The sequence below is a fragment of the Notolepis coatsorum genome, assembly GCF_963971535.1.
Source record: "Notolepis coatsorum genome assembly, chromosome: 5".
NCBI lineage: Eukaryota > Metazoa > Chordata > Actinopteri > Aulopiformes > Paralepididae > Notolepis > Notolepis coatsorum.
The window spans coordinates 124,102,507-124,120,764 of record NC_140169.1 but is presented as its reverse complement, the minus strand read 5'-3'; the positions used below and the strand labels follow the sequence as shown (position 1 = coordinate 124,120,764).

General features: G+C 43.7%; 1 protein-coding gene across 1 annotated transcript in view; it reads left to right on the top strand.

The window, feature by feature from the left end:
- LOC311228332 (tyrosine-protein kinase FRK-like) overlaps positions 1 to 18,258 on the top strand; it is a gene marked incomplete at both ends in the record, with an annotated part of 40,662 nt that overhangs the window by 7,349 nt on the left and 15,055 nt on the right. Inside the window, one exon of the mRNA XM_084314241.1 lies at positions 11,264 to 11,517. Coding sequence (XP_084170367.1) covers positions 11,264 to 11,517 — 254 coding nt within the window. The remainder of the gene's footprint in view (positions 1 to 11,263; positions 11,518 to 18,258) is intronic.

Sequence of the window (18,258 nt, the reverse complement as noted above, 5' to 3'; positions counted from 1 at the left end):
GAGGAGGTGCTGGAGGGTGAGGCGGAGGTGCTGGATGGTGGGGAGAATTTTTTTTTTCTTTTTTTTTGTTGATCTTTTTCCCCCTCCATTTTCCTCCAATTTTTTTCTCCCATCCCAATGTTAGTCGTATGCCAATTCCCAATCCCTTCCTGGTCGCTGCACACTTACCCCCCACAGTCGGTCTGGGAGAGTGGAGGCTATCACGTGCTTCCTCCGACACACGTCCAGCCAATCACTGCTTATTTTCACCTGGCAGCGCGGATCCTCCCTGAGAGGGCATAGCGTGTGGAAGGATCACACTATCCCACTCAGGTCCTATCCGCGCTTAGCAGGCGCCCCGACCGAACTGTAGGAGTCGCTGTTTACAACGACCCGGACCCACCCCGCCAGCTTCTCCCACCCTCTAATACAGCCAATTGTATTAGTGTGAACGGCCAGCCGAGCTGGTGGACAACCCCTGAGCTGTGAGCTGGATTCGAACAGGCGAATCCAGCTCACAGCTCCGGGGTTGGTGACGAACGCAATCTCCGCTACGCCACCTAACCGCCCTCAAGGATTATTTTTTTTAAAATTTTTACTAGACTTCACTCAGGTGTATTATTGATACTCTCATTGATACTATATGTTTGTTTCTGACTCAAAGTGTGTGTGTGTGAGAGAGTGTGTGTCTGGCCGCCTCAGACCTACTCCTATCCGAGCTCCGGGAGGGTCATCAAAGAGAAGCCGCCTATTCTCAGTCCTTACCCCACAACGGTGGAATGAACTACCCACCCCAGTTAGGACAGCCGAAACACGTCCACTATTTCTCCGTCAACTAAAGACGCACTTCTTCAACCATTATCTGAAATAATAAAAAATTATAAAAAAAGATCTAACCCTAACTAACCTTACTGTCATGCACTTGTCCTAATAAACTAACATACACTGTAGCACTCAACACTTTGTTACTCAGCTGATAGAGTTGTACCCTTCCTGATGACTTGTCGTACAGAACTTATAAGTCGCTTTGCATAAAAGTGTCAGCTAAATGACTAAATGTAAAATGTAAATGTAGAGAGAACGATAGAGAGAGAGAGAGAGAGAGATAGAGAGAGAGAGAGAGAGATAGAGATAGAGAGAGAGAGAGAGAGAGAGAGAGAGAAGAGAGAGAGAGAGAGAGAGAGAGGGGGGGGGGGTGAGAGAGGTGAGAAAGGGGCAAGAGAGAAAGATAGCTGGGGAGTGTGTGTGAGAGAGAGAGGGGGGGGGTGAGTCATCAGCCCTTGTGTGGGTGAATGTAACAAGTTCCTAACATTTTATTTCCCCTATTATTTCATGCACACTTTATTCATTGTTTTAAATTATTATTTTCCTTTAAGTTATTTTGTGCATCACTCTGTTTTGAATTTGATGCAAATTTGCAATGCATGATGGTCATCCTTTTGTGTTAAATGGCTGCATAAAGCAAGCATTAGTTGACTCTCATGTTGATAAGAGTATTAAAACTTGAAAAAGATTTGTTTAAGGTAGATACAACATATGCAATTCATTTGTGATTAATTGTGAGTTAACTATGGACAATCATGCGATTAATGAGATTCAATATTTTAATCGATTGACAGCCTTAAAGGTCAACCTCCACGGTGTATTTTTGTTCAATAAACAATGTGGACTAGGCCAACAGTGACTTTCATGAAGAATTGGAAAAAAAAGTATTGAAATTGACCCAGTTTTAGCGTTTTTATCAAAACATTTTGTCTGCCCAACACAATCACCACGCACATGCATATTTTAATCAATGGTTCATAACGTGCGCGTGTAATGTCGTCACAACAGGTGTTGGTCACCAGGGGGCTCTGTGAGTCACAGGCAGTAGCAAGGAGGCGGAGAATTATTTCTGGCGTTGGGTGCATGATGCGCATGCACTGTGATCACACCAGGCAGCCAACGCCGGAAATAATGCCGTTTTGAGCAGTTTTAAAAAATATTTAAATCTTTATTAGCAACGCAGAGCTTTCAAACCATCCCGTATCTCTGTCCGAAACCCTCGTGCAACTGTGAGTACATTTGAAATGTCTCTGTGATACTTGTATAACGAACGGTTCGGCCAGAACCAGTCCTTCATGGTAAATCTAGGTTGGTTTCCTATTAAGGAGCAAGTGACTGTGGATTCACTCGGTGCATCAGTCACGAAGGGGCTATGATGAGCTTGGCAAGCCAGAGTAAAACACAGTTTTCATTCAATCAATAACAACATTAACCAGACTCTCGTTGTGTCTATTATGCTAACGCTAACGTTACCTCATTGTGTCTATTCTACAAGCTTTAACGTTGCCTAGCCTCTCGTGTATATCTGCTAACGTTAGCATTAGGCTAACTAACGTTACCACTCGTCCCTAACCCCAACAACAAGCGTAACTAATCAGCAATCTTTTTGTCAGACTAAACTCTCCGCTCGGTGGCAAATTGTGTTGATGTCGGTTTTGTTTCATCAATAAATGAGGCAGAATACACAGTGACTGTATCCTTTTTTATTGCACTTGTTTCGTGCTGCAAACATACATAAGACATCCTACGCGAGACATTAAAGATGGCGGCGTTCTGTTTTCGTTCAGACTCTCCAGACAGTGACGCGTCTCTCTTCTGACCAATCAGTGGTCTGCAGTTTTTCACGTGACATTTCTGGAGCTCTCATGCTGATCACCAGCAGCCCCGCCTCCCCACACGGAGACAAACTGAGTACTTTATTTTAGTGGAAAAGCAACATTAGATTCGGCTCATTAATATGCACCTGTGTCCTGTTGTGACGTCGGCGTTTGATAAGCTTTTTTGATTTGCGCGTGCATGTTATTCGTGCATGGACCTTTTTAACTCTTTCAGAGTGGCATTTCCGGTGTCAAATGGAAAAAAATAAATAATGAAAGTATATACCAATGATGTAAACTACCCATAATTGATCAGTAGGGTTTAAGCTGGAGGTTGGCCTTTAAAAAAATCTATATTTATCGATTCTTCAAATGGCATATCATCTCAGCCTTAGTACATATACAGCTGTGATATGAAGCTAGCAAAGTGTAGTGGTATATATACAGCTGTGATATGAAGCTAGCAAAGTGTAGTGGTATATATACAGCTGTGATATGAAGCTAGCAAAGTGTAGTGGTATATATACAGCTGTGATATGAAGCTAGCAAAGTGTAGTGGTATATATACAGCTGTGTGGCCCGGCCGGTGTGAAAGACCTGTGAGAGAACTGTTGGGAGACATCTAAAACCGTGAGTTGACAGCGGCCCGGCCTAGTTAGGGACTGGACTACAGTAAAGGTAGTTAGGTGCTCCAATGGGAGCCAGTATGATTTTGTTGTTTTTCTTAATTTTCTGTTTTGCTTAAATAAATGCCCCTGGCCATTGTCAAGCGGGGAGCTAAAGCTATTTGACTGTGTTTGATTGATTGTACAACCATATTTCACCTTCCACCTACCCCTGTATGCTACCTTTGTTACAATATATATATAAATATACATCTGGCTGAAAGGTTACTGCTGCTCATAAGGCATCCCCTATGTGGACGAGTACTGAAATATATTACCAAGTATGTTGTTACTTTTGAGAAGAAAATATCATGTTTTGTGCATGTGTCACGGGGTGGGGGTGTGTGTGTGTGTCTGTGTGTGGTGTGTACTGATGGACCTGCTTGACCCTGAGAGGAGGACACGCCCCAGTGATGGTCCTGTGAGGATCTACATGCGTACCTGGCAGGGTGTCAGGCAAGTGCATATGCAATATATGTAGTTATGGTAATTTCCTATAGCTGTGCCGTGCTATGCTGTGCATTCTTCCCTTGTCAGATGAAGTCCATGGTGTTCCAGTGGGAGGAGAGGAGCCGTCCTACTGATGTGGTGATATGCGCTGGAGTAATTGATATCAGGCAAGTGCAGAACGGTAGTAGGTGTGTGTATTCATTGAACGTGGGATCTACCCATGGGAGTTCCCTCTCTTACGTTGCAGGGGTGTGCCGCTGGAGGGAGCAGCGGATTGGCTGGCGGGCGTGTAGGGGCGGTGCCATAAAGCCCCGGGAGATGGTCAAAGGGGAAATGTGTTCTTGACAGCAGCAGAATGAGAGTCGAGAGGTCGACACCGGAGGACGCAGAGCTGCTGGAATACTGGGACACGCAACTCTTTCTTTGTGCTTTTTCCCAGTGAAACCTTTCCTGCTGCCTACTGCTGTGTTCACCCTGCTGTTGAACGAGTGGAGCCTCAACCAAGAGATACATTATTGCAACGCTGCATTCTGTGAGTAAAAGGAATACAAATATATCAGAATGCGTGCCTGACAAGCAAACTGGTTCCAGAGCGGTCAGTGGAGAAACAAACTAACTGCGATTTGGAATCGTGAATGATATTAACTGTGTCGAGCTGTGGATTATAAGAACGGCATTAATTCAAGTAACTAAGTAAACTGTGGAAGATTGGAACGCAGTATCCTGGACACTTCTCCCTCTGTGAAACTGCATCTCTCTTGTGTATCGAGAATACGATTGAAAGTGTGCATTGGGACTCTAAACCCACGCCCGTGGGACTTGGTTTTTGTCTGATTGTGCTCTCCCTTGCAGGCGGGAGGACATTACGATACACCCTCGCTTGGAGTACACTAAATCCCTGTTGCAGACAGACAGTTTTTTTGCCCGAAGGCGTGAGGGCCTGCGAGAGCGGGAGGGAAAGGAGACCTCCCGGTCCTCACCTTCGGGCCCCGGTCTTAACTATCTTTTTGTATGTTTGTAACCAATGGTGCTACTGCCCAAACGTATAGGCTAGGACATGGAGAGGAGCATTCTGGCCTATGGCATAACCCTTAGTGTTCAACATCCCCCACTACCCTACAGCCCCCTTATCTTTTATATATATATTATATTTAGTGTTCATTATTTTAATATTACTATTCATCATTCTGTGCCGTGCCAACCTGGGATAAATAGTGTGATATACGCCCAGGCTTTTTCCGTGAAGTTGAGAAAGTGTGTGGTGATACTTTGGACGAATAGTGTGATAGTGTCCAGACCTGTGTGCAGTGCAGCACCTTCCCTCACGTGTGTAGTGTTTTAGGGGCAGGGCAAGTAGGTGGGTGGGAATAACAGCTGGGGGGGGTTGACCTATAGTGCAGGGAGCATCTCCGTTCTTAACTACCCTAGGCCTAAGGGCATGGTATTTTAGTTAGTCTAGTAAATTGCTATTTAAATAAACTTATGAATTCATGTGCTATATATCATATTTTGTAATAAATTAAAAAAAACCTATTGTATCTCAACATTTTCTCCTTGTCTTGCTTGTGGTCTTGGTGAAATCTGGTATGGGATGATCAGCTGAGCTCTTGGGAAAGTACACCTGTGCGCTTGCACCTCCTAGCTGTAGACATTGGGGTTCTGGTGACGCATGCTCCAATATCATCTCCCAGAGTACAGCTTCTGGTATGGTCTTTGCAAATACTTTTTGTCAAAATCAAGTCCCAAGGTTTGGGGTTAGTCCCTTTTACTCATATCACAAAGCTGTTTATGATGTCCAGAATGAGTGTTTTACTGTAAATGACGGATCTCATTGTGCTCAGGACTGTTGTTTGGGCAGCGCAGTGGTTTAGCAGAGTTCTCATGTCCTCCCCATGTTTGCGTGCTCTGATTTTCTCACACACAAAGACAGCATGCAACCTACCTCTCTCTCTCAGACCCTGTGAGACAGAGGGGTCAGTCAATACTTTGCTGGTAGGCAGTGTGGACCCAAGACACGTTCTGAATACCATTGCCAGTCTGAGGGACACGGATAGCCTTCATGTGAGTCTCTGTCACTACAATATCTTGTGAGCACTGAGGACAGATCATTTAGACGGGATAGATTGTGTGGTTTACTTAGACATTCTTTCTGCATTTCTTTCTCAGAAAATCTTGCAGTTGCCTTGGGGAACTATACTTACCAATGATGTTGTTGTTTGGTCCTTTTAACCATGTCTAATTAGTCACAAACCAATGCAATGCTATTGTCTGTAAAAGCTGACTGAAATATTCTCCACAGTGCACACAAAGTAGATTTAATGTGTCATCCGTCAACCTCTACATATTGCAACTTTACCCCATTGACATTGCATTGGTTTGTGTAGAATGAGGAACAGTATGGATTGTGCTGAGAAAGGACTCTACCGATCAACATCATTGGCAAAGAGCAAAAATGGCTAGGGTTTCAAATATTATCTCTTTAACTCTCAGCCTTCTGCCCCGGGTGTCCAGTGAAGGGCTAGTATGTATGCTGAGGAGCAGGTAGACTCAAGCACCTCCGACTGTACAGCCAAGAAAAGGTGCTGGGAGCCTTGAGTTGCTGTTACACACATTTGAAATGTTTATTTATGTCACATGAACAGAAGTACAAGGAGGCCTCATAGACATAAACAATGCGAGTGCAGTCAGAAATTCTGAAAGAACAGTTGGGTACAAGGTGCATGGACGGCAGAATCATGGGAAAAGGTAACAGCGCCTCCTCCAAATTGAGCGGCTTCCTATAATTGCTGATACTGGGCAGTACCTGGCTAACTGCTTGGCCTTCCTTTTGGGGGAGACCGGCTATTTGTAGGCCCCTCACAACCAACTTGTGCACATGCCCTAGGCTTCCAAAGATAAAAACTAGGAGTTTACATCTGTAGCCTAGCTGTGAGATGGTCTGCTGTAGCTGTTGGTATTTCAGCATTTTGGTTAGGAAGGCTTCTTCTAAGCTGTAGTCAAAAGTACAGCCAACCTCAAGATGGACACCTCCCTAAGGTGTTCATTTACCACAAATACATCAGGGGTGTTAGCTGTAATACTAGAGAACATGGAATCATCATTGCACAGGTTGAACATGCTTGGCTTCACAGTAGAATGCTTAAACAGCGTGATGGAGGACCTAAAAAATAAGAGAGATATCTTTCGCTATCAAATCTACTATTCGTCATGCCTACTTATGTAGAGGCCCCTGTATACATGGCAACCATTAAGATGTGTAACATGGTTTCAGCTATTTGGTTATTGTCATGATGAATACAGTGAGGAGCATGACTGCCTGGAAACCAGATGGAGAGATTCAGTTTAGATGGTAAGACATGTAATCTCGCTTTCAGAGTAAAGATAACAATGCACTCATCTATGGCAAAACATTTTAACACAGAGTGAGAGACAGAATGGTCCGCAGCAGGGAGACACGCAATCTTCCCCTGCAGTCTCAACTCAGTCCAGTACATATTTAGGTTCATTCATTTACACACACACACACACACACGCACACGCACACGCACACGCACGCACACACGCACACACACACACACACACAACACACACGCACACACGCACACGCACACACACACACACACACACACACACACACACTATGTAGCTAGACACCTAAACCCATACCTTCACATGGACACATAATTTGTTTTCTATTTAACAGTATTTCCATAACTGTTTCTAAATACTCCTAGCACGTCAGTAAAATATAGACATTGTTTTTGTTAAATTCCAGTTACAAATGTTGTGTATTCATTTAGCGTCTTTCAGCTAATGTGTCCTCCTCATAACATATGTCGTCTCTTGTGCTAATTCTCCTCATACGTATCTCGGGTACCTATTGGACCTGACCAAAGAGCAGCGTACATGGCTGAAAAGGTGGGATTTGAACCGTGGCAGGAGGTGGAGACAGGCGACGACACCCACACCACGTCCACACTGGAGATTGGAGAGTAAAGCCTAACGGAGCTCTCCTCTGCCCTGCCTCCATCAGTCTCCCTACCAGAGTCTTCACCTGCCTCAGGATGGACGGAGCCAAAGACATTTCAAATGTCATTGACACAATGCAATTGCCTAAAGGTCAAGCAAACATTTAGATTTCAGTGTCTTGCTCTCTGAGACAGTCGCAGAGCATCATCAATGTCATTCTGCTCTCAGTCAGTCACAGAGCATCATCAATGTCATTCTGCTCTCAGTCAGTCACAGAGCATCATCAATGTCATTCTGCTCTCAGTCAGAGCATCAATAATGTCCTTCTGCTCTCTGAAACAGTCAAGAGGATCAGCAATGGCTGACTTGTTTGCTTTCAATGCTCAATAATACTTGACCTCACTCAAGAGTTCAAGGACTCCTATAATGTGAATGTTACCAAGGGCCAATTCTCCACAGCTGGTCAACATAGGCCTTGTACCAACTCAGAGTTGTTGTTTTTAATGAAATGTGCTTGACATTCAAACTTATTGTTTGAAGCCATAGCCCAGTAAACAAATAATCACTGTTTGCAACAATATGTAAATACTAAATATTTGTATTTGAATAAATGTTTAAATAACTTAAATCTCTTTTGTTCCTTTGTGTGGAAAGCAGGCTATTACTTCTGTGTGGAGGTTTATGTTTTAGACAATAATAGTGTTGCAAGTTCTGCCCGTTTATGTTTTTAAATAGTTTTAATGTCTCCAAATAATTAGCATCTTAAAGCTACAGTCTTGATTTAATTTATTTTTGACAAACCACTTATATGGATACATTTTCTTGAAGGGTTTGACTTGTGGATGTAAAGTAAGCTTTTACTAACCCTATTTACTGGAAAAGGTAGATCAAGCTACTTGAATTGATGTCTGGCAGGATGTAAAACTTGTTTATCTTGAACTGGCACATTTTGTGGTTGGTCAAAGGAGGTTTCAGAGAGAGAGAGAGAGAGAGAGAGAGAGAGAGAGAGAGAGAGAGAGAGAGAGAGAGAGAGAGAGAGAGAGAGAGAGAGAGAGAGAGAGAGAGAGAGAGAGGGAGAGAGAGAGAGAGAGAGAGAAGAGGCATTTTCTAGTTATACAGCCACAATTGTAGTTCCAGTAGTTAAATACACAAAGTTATTGACTACTAAAATCTTACATTTTATTTTGTTGAACTACGAGCAAACTATTGCAATATGTAGTTAAACTACCCATTTAATAGAATGTAGCGTGTGACAATATTGGATATCTCTCTCATCCTGCTGGAAACAAACGTGTGGTTAAACTTGCAACATGACCTAACAATAAAGCAACAGGCACTTACTGTCTTTCCTCTAACTTCTAACTTTTTAACTATAAAGGAAGGAATCTATGTGTCTGTGTCGAATTTGGTGCCATTTGTGGTGGTGCTATAAGAAGTAGAAGTCTTTATTTGCCATCAGATTAACACATGCATGCGATGGGCAACCCACAGGGGGGGGGGGGGGGGGGGGGGGCTTGCGAGCACGGGAGAACATGCAAACTCCACACAGAAAGGCCCGGGAGATACCCCACTGGCTAACTGGCTTTTGAATTGATTGATTGATTGAAAACTTTATTAACAGATTGCAGAATGGGTACAATACAGTACAGCTCAATACACACATTGTTAAGGGGATGCAGACCAGAGAAAGACTTTCGTCTTGTTTACATCAGGGTCCCCCATTTTCAATTCATCAGGACATATATGACATACATGACAGTAGGCCTACTGCTACATCTATACATTTATGACATACCAAATTTGCAAATACAGTACTGTTTGTGAAAAATAGTCCAGAAAAAGGAGTATATACATTTGACGTAAAAACTGTACATTGGAGGAGGTTGGGTGGGGTTGTGTGGGGGGGGGTTGGGTAGGGAGGGGTTGGGGGGGGAAACACTGTACAACTGTACAAGCAAAACTGTACATTGGGATATTGACAACCATACTAGGTAATTTACATTGGAGGGGGTTGGGGGGGGGGGAATACTGTACAAACAAGCAAAACTGTACATGGAGGGGGTTGCGTTAGGACATTTACAGGGGCCAGTTTCGAATTGCAGTCTCCCGTAGGTGTTCCTTGAGAGTGGTTTTGAAAGTGGGTAGTGATTCCCATTCCTTTACAGCTTTGGGTAGGGCGTTCCACATTGATGTGGCATAATTGCGAAACGTGTTTAGTCCCTTGTTTGAGCCGAATCTGGGTTTAACATGATTTGTGGAGCTCCCTCTGGTGTTGTGATCGTGGTATTCACTGACCTTTGGGAAGTATTTTGACATGTACATGGGTACCTTAGTCGTATAGTGTATCTTGTAAACCAGGCCCATTGCAAGTTGCTGTACTCTGTCGTCTACTCTAAGCCATCCTAGGTTGTCAAAGTGGGCAGGGGTGAGGTGGGTTCTAGGAGTAAGGTCAAGCAGTAGTCTGACCAGTTTGTTTTGAGATGTTTGTAATTTTGTTTTTAGCGCCTTTGAGGTGCTTTGGTACCATGAGGTGCAAGCATAGTCGTAGTACCCCTGAATGAGTGCTCCTGCCAGAGTCTTCAGGGTATTCCTGTTTACCAGAGAGGAGATCCGGTACAAGAATCGAGTTCGTTGATTGACTTTTTTTATTACATTGAATGCCATTTTGTCACAGGAGAGATTAGCCTCTAGGATGGAACCCAGGTAGGTAATTTCATCTTTCCTTGTGACAATATTGTCACCCACTGTAACTGAGAAGCCGTCGGTCTTGCTGAGTTTGTTATTTGAACCGAAGAGAATGGACTCTGTTTTGCCCATGTGTAATGATAGTTTGTTATCAGCGAGCCATATGCAGATTTTGCCTAGTTCCGAGCTGAGGGTTTTTTCAACCTGTAACTTGTTCTTGTCAGAGACCAGCAGGGCTGAGTCTGGCTGGCAACACGGCAACCTGGTCCCCAAGCGGGAATCGAACCCAGGACCTTCTAGCTGTGAGGCGACAGTGTTAACCAATACACCACCGTGCCGCCGATATAACAAAAAACTTGAGAACCATTCATCCAATGTACTCCACACTTGGCGGGTGTATTGCTGACGACCCAGGGGAGTACATTATTGAATGTGGTGCCATTTGGCTATAACAACACACTTTACGTTTCACGTGTTCCACACAGGCACACACTTCGAAAGGGCATGTTTTTACGCCCACTATAAGTTATGCCCCCCCCCCCCCCCACACACCTTTAAGTTATACCCACTATAAGTTACGCCCCCCACCACCACATACCTTTAAGTTATACCCACTATAAGTTACCTCCCCCACAGCTTTAAATTATGCCCACTATCAGTTACGCCCCTCCCCCATACCTTTAAATTACACCCACTATAAGTTCCCCCACACCTTTAAGTTACACCCTCTCTTGCAGACAGACCCTGCTCAAAAAGGTCTAAAAAAGGAATTCACACTCATTTACATTCACCATGGAAAATAAAGGATGGCTGGATTTTTTGTGTTGTCAGACGTGTCAAGGATCTTTTGATACATCCGATATACCTATTAAGATTAAGAATCCCGACCTGGAGCCCAGGAGAGACCCATCTTTACACTGTGGTGTTTACACTGCTCTGTACGACTACACCGCTCGCACGAAGGAGGACTTGAGTTTCAACATTGGAGACACATTGAAAAGATGTAAAGACAAAGACATTGATGCCGACTGGTGGTACGCAGAGGCGCTCACTGGGAGGTCGGCCTCTAAGCAGGGTTATATCCCTGCCAACTACGTGGCACCTGTGGACAGCCTCAATGCAGAGCCGTAAGTATACATTTACATTTACATTTACATTTAGTCATTTAGCTGACGCTTTTATCCAAAGCGACTTACAAGTTCTGTACGACAAGACAGCAAGAAGGGTACAACTCTATCAGCTGAGTAACAATGTTCATCAAAGTGTTGCGTGTTACAGTGTAGGTTAGTTTATTAGGACAAGTGCATGACAGTAAGGTTACCTAGGGGTCCGCAAGGACGACTTCAAGCTGGAAACGGTAACAACAGATGAGGTACTCAATAAACTGAGCGCCCTCCAACCTAACAAGGCCACTGGCCATGACAACATCCCCTCCAAATTCCTCAGAGACTCAGCAGCCGCCATCACACCAATCATCACACACATAATAAACCTCTCCATAAAACAGGGACACGTCCCCAAGGACTTCAAAATTGCGAGGGTGACCCCTCTGCACAAAAAGGGCAGCAAATTAGACCCAGGCAACTACCGCCCTGTTTCTATTCTCACCTCCATCTCGAAAGTCATGGAAAAAATAGTCTACGAACAGGTCGAAAAGTACCTAGCGGAAAAAAATCTAATCTACGAATTCCAATCTGGCTTCAGAACATCCCACTCCACTGACACATGCCTTCTCTATTTGAATGACCACATCAAACAAGAGGTGGACGCAGGCAAATACTGCGGCATGGTCATGCTGGACCTACAAAAGGCCTTTGACACGGTCAATCACTCCATTCTGATTGACAAGCTAAAAGCAATTGGTTTTGATAGTCTATCAGTGAGCTGGATGCAATCCTACCTTGAGGGGAGGGAACAGATGGTGGAGGTAAACGGTACCCTATCCCCCCCCCTCACAGTGAGCTGTGGTGTTCCACAAGGAAGCATACTAGGACCGCTACTGTTCCTAATTTATGCAAATGACATGTCGTCAGCTTGTGACTGCAACTTGTTCCTGTTTGCGGACGACTCAGCCCTGCTGGTCTCTGACAAGAACAAGTTACAGGTTGAAAAAACCCTCAGCTCGGAACTAGGCAGAATCTGCATATGGCTCGCTGATAACAAACTATCATTACACATGGGCAAAACAGAGTCCATTCTCTTCGGTTCAAATAACAAACTCAGCAAGACCGACGGCTTCTCAGTTACAGTGGGTGACAATATTGTCACAAGGAAAGATGAAATTACCTACCTGGGGTCCATCCTAGAGGCTAATCTCTCCTGTGACAAAATGGCATCCAATGTAATAAAAAAAGTCAACCAACGAACTCGATTCTTGTACCGGATCTCCTCTCTGGTAAACAAGAACACCCTGAAGACTCTGGCAGGAGCACTCATTCAGGGGTACTACGACTATGCTTGCACCTCATGGTACCAAAGCACCTCAAAGGCGCTAAAAACAAAATTACAAACATCTCAAAACAAACTGGTCAGACTACTGCTTGACCTTACTCCTAGAACCCACCTCACCCCTGCCCACTTCGACAACCTAGGATGGCTTAGAGTAGACGACAGAGTACAACAACTTGCAATGGGCCTGGTCTACAAGATACACTACACGACCAAGGTACCCATGTACATGTCAAAATACTTCCCAAAGGTCAGTGAATACCACGATCACAACACCAGAGGGAGCTCCACAAATCATGTCAAACCCAGATTCGGCTCAAATAAGGGACTAAACACGTTTCGCAATTATGCCACATCAATGTGGAACGCCCTACCCAAAGCTGTAAAGGAATGTGGATCACTACCCACTTTCAAAACCTCTCTCAAGGGACACCTACGGGAGACTGCAATTCAACACTGGCCCCTGTAAATATCCTAACCCAATCATTCCAACCCCCTCCAATGTACAGTCATTTACCTAGTATGGTTTTGTCAATAGTTCAATGTACAATTGTGTTTGTTTGTACAGTGTCTCCTCCCCCCCCCCCCCCTCAATGTACAGTGTTACTTGTTTATACAGTATGCCCCCCGCCCCCCCCCCCCCCCCCCCCCCCCCCCAACCACCTCCAATGTAAATTACCCAGTATGGTTGTCAATATCCCAATGTACCCAACCCCCCCCACCCAACCTCCAATGTACAGTTTCTACGTCAAATGTATATACTCCCTTTTCTTGACTCCTTCTGTATCACAAACAGTACTGTATTTGCAAATCTGGTATGTCATAAATGTATAGATGTAGCAGTACTGACTATCTGTATGTCATGTATGTCATATATGTCTATATGAATTGAAAATGGGGGACCCTGATGGAAACAAGACAAACGTCTTTCTCAGGTCTGCATCCCCTTAACAATTGTATGTATTGAGCCGTACTGTATTGTACCCATTCTGCAATCTGTTAAATAAAGTTTTCATTCATTCATTCATTCATTCATTCATTCATTTTCAGTCAGGGTTAGATCTTTTTTTTTTTTTTTTTTTTATTAATCATTTCAGATAATGGTTGAAGAAGTGAGTCTTTAGTCGACGGCGAAAGATTGGACGGGATTCGGCTGTCCTAACTGTCCTAATATGGTGGAAGAGTTTAGTACAGTCACACAACAGAACACCGCTGTAGTACAGTCACACAACAGAACACCGCTGGTTCGACCAGCGTTCTGCCGCGTCTCTCTTTGCGCGAGGGCGTGTGCTAGTGGATTGATTGATTGGCCGTGTGGCCAATCAGAGAAACGCTGAACGAAAAGCTGAACACAAGTTGGTTGGGTAGTTCATTCCACCATTGTGGGGCAAGGACTGAGAATAGGCGGCTTCTCTTCGATGACCCTCCGGGAGCTTGGATAGGAGTAGGTCTGAGGCGGCCAGAAGATGCAGAGCGTAGGGGTCTTGAGGGTGTGTAGTTAGAGACCATTGACCGGAGGTAGGCGGGAGCGGTTCCCTTGGCTCAAGATGGATGTAATATGAATAATGATATATAATCTGATAATGATATGGATCTAGATGTTTGAAGGAGCTATAGTGACAAGAAATAACAGCATCATAGACCTACAGGTATAGCCTACATATAGACCTACACAGGTAGAGGCCTTTAGGGTCTCCTGAGGATTTGTTGATGGAATAGGCTTGTTAATGATCATGGGAAAACAAAGATGTAAATGGCCAAAAGAGAAGGTATTTGACTATCAAATATCTGTCTATTTCAGGGCAACACATAGGAAGCCCAGACTATTGGGGTTTGTCCATGCTCATTTGTGTGTGTGTGCGTGTGTGTGTGTGTGTGTGTGCGTGCGTGCGTGCGTGCGTGCGTGCGTGTGTGTGTGTGTGTGTGTGTGTGTGTGTTTACACAAGTCAGTTTTTTGACCAGTAAATGTACAGACATAGTGGTATACAGGTGTAGAGGGGTACAGATGTAGTACATACAGGTGTAGAGGGGTACAGATGTAGTACATACAGGTGTAGAGGGGTACAGATGTAGTACATACAGGTGTAGAGGGGTACAGATGTAGTATACATACAGGTGTAAAGGGGTACAGATGTAGTATACATACAGGTGTAGAGGGGTACAGATGTAGTATACATACAGGTGTAGAGGGGTACAGATGTAGTATACATACAGGTGTAGAGGGGTACAGATGTAGTATACATACAGGTGTAGAGGGGTACAGATGTAGTATACATACAGGTGTAGAGGGGTACAGATGTAGTATACATACTGGTGTAGAGGGGTATTCTGGCCTACAAAGACAAACAGCATAGATTTGCCTTTGTAAGGAAGCATGGTTGCCCTATTTTCCATATAGGACGATAGTAGCCAATCCAGCAGAAAAATGAAATGGGGCTTTAGGAAGGCTGACACTTGGCCAATTTTTTTCCGTAGCCGCAGTTTGCGAAGACGCTCTCTGATTGGCTAGCCCGCGTACAGCGAAGACCCTCTCTGATTGGTTTAGCTCCGAGGGGCTCTGGGATAGAAAATTAAATGTCCGCCTTGTACATATATATTCTCTGCTTCGAAGTGGTTATGCTTTGGCCCTCTTTCGAAGAGGGTTATGCTTAGAGTTATGGTTAGGGTACCCTAAATCTAAGCATAACCACTTCGAAAGAGGGCCAAAGCATATCCACTTCGAAGCAGAGAATATATATGTACAGTACAAGGCGGAAGAGACCCTTCGGAGCTAAACCAATCAGAGAGGGTCTTCGCTGTACGCGGGCTAGCCAATCAGAGAGCGTCTTCGCAAACTGCGGCTACAGAAAAAAATCACGCATCACGGTTTCATAGATGTGTTCTGTTGAGGTCAGTTGGCAATGAACCACAATTGCTACCAGGTCCAGATCCCAGATCGAGATAATTTGTATTGTCACGTCATTCTGTACTTTACAGCAAAAAAAATTGTGAAATTAACTTTGTTGTGATTCCTCAACCATAGCAGCATCCAATAATATAAATAGAATACAATTAGAATAGAATAAGATAAAATATGACTAAAATAAAGATAACTATATACAGTTCTAAAGAGTGTGCAGTGCAGATAACAGGATAGATATGATGTTGTGTGATGTGCAATGAACAATGTGCAATCTTTTTTAGCAGTGGGTAAAATGCAATGTGCAATATACAGTTTGATTGATTTGATTCGTTTATCAGCAGCAACAGTGTTTCTCAAGTGTAGTTATCATATTTTCAATTGAAAAGACTTGTATATAGGCAGTGTTGGGGAGGCTTCTCTGAGAGCATAGTTTTACAAGCCACCAATTCCCCCTGGAAGGAGTTGAACTACAGCAAAGCCACCCTCAAGAGAAATACAGTATGGTTAACTAAAGTAACTTTACATTTTGGCCTCGCCTGTAACTTTTGAACCGTAACTCAGGAAAAAAAATTATTTACGTTATTCTGTGGGTCCAGATTAATCTATCCATGTAAGTCACGGCCATTTGCATCTAGAAAGACTTTCCGCCATTTTGAATTCTATAACATCTGCAATGCAACACACAAGTATACACTATAGGCTGAGACTAAATGAAGTGACATCACTCAGTTGAAAGTGAAAACTAAATGCATAATGTACTTTTCACTTTAACAGCTGTCTGGACATGAACCAACACCAAATAACCATATTTTGGTTCTTTACAGAAAATGTATGCAGATGTTAATTTAAAACTTGTTTATCTTGAACTGGCACCCCTTTAGACCATATACAAACTTTACCATAACAATTGTCTCGCCTGTCAGTTGTCAGAGCAGCATCTCTTGTATAACAGGGAGAGGAGGGCTGGTCAAAGAGGTTTCACTCAAGAGAGGAAAATCAGTAGTAAAACTAGCACAAATTGGCAATAGCTGCAACCTTTTTGTGATAGGCCACTCTCATTTTAGCCAATTGGCATTGTCTCCATGCCCAATTTCAATCTCCTGGCTAGAACGACACCTGTGAATGAATGAATGAATGAATGAAAACTTTATTTAACAGATTGCAGAATGGGTACAATACAGTACGGCTCAATACATACAATTGTTAAGGGGATGCAGACCTGAGAAAGACATTTGTCTTGTTTCCATCAGGGTCCCCCATTTTCAATTCATATAGACATTTATGACATACACAACATACATGACATTTATGGCATAGGGACATATAGGTATTTAGTACTGATACATTTGTGACACAAACGGTATTCAAATATACAGTACTGTTACCCCTAGATCCTGACAGAGTATATACATATGATGGGGAGGGGACTGTACACTAGGAGGGGGTGGGTGGGTGGGAGAGAAATATACATACGGCGGGGAGGGAATATATACATGCGGTGGGGAGGAGACTGTCTATTAGGAGGTGGTGGGGGTTTTTGGGCATTTACGGTGGCCAGTTTCGAATTGCAGCCTCCCGTAGGTGCTCTTTAAGAGCGGTTTTGAATGTGGGTAGTGATTCACATTCCTTTACAGCTTTGGGTAGGGCGTTCCACATTGTTGTGGCATAATTGCGAAACGTGTTTAGTCCCTTGTTTGAGCCGAATCTGGGTTTTACATGATTTGTTGAGCTTCCTCTGGTTGATTGATTGATTGATTGAAAAGTTTATTAACAGATTGCAGAATGGGTACAGTACAGTACATCTCAATACATACAATTGTTAAGGGGATGCAGACCAGAGAAAGACTTTCGTCTTGTTTCCACCAGGGTCCCCCATTTTCAATTCATCATAACATATATGACATACATGACATACAGATAGACAGTACTGCTACATCTATACATTTATGACATATCAGATTTGCAAATACAGTACTGTTTGTGATACAAAAGTGTCCAGAAAAGGAGTGTATATACATTTGGCGTAGAAACTGTACATTGGAGGAGGTTGGTGGGGTGGGGTTGGGTGGGTTGGGTGAGGGCTGTACATTGGAGGTGGGGGGGGGGGGGGGGGGGGTTGGGTAGGGGACACACACACATTTTACACTGTACATTGGAATGTTGACAAAGCCTTACTTGGTCATTTACTGTACAACTAGGTTAGGACATTTGTAGGGGCCAGTTTCGAATTGCAGTCTCACGTAGGTGTTTTTTGAGAGTGTTTTTGAAGGTGGGTAGTGATTCACATTCCTTTACAGCTTTAGGCAGGGCGTTCCACATTGATGTGGCATAATTGCGAAACGTGTTTAGTCCCTTGTTTGAGCCGAATCTGGGTTTTACATGATTTGTGGAGCTCCCTCTGGTGTTGTGATCGTGGTATTCACTGACCTTTGGGAAGTATTTTGACATGTACATGGGTACCTTGGTCGCGTAGTGTATCTTGTAGACCAGGCCCATTGCAAGTTGCTGTACTCTGTCG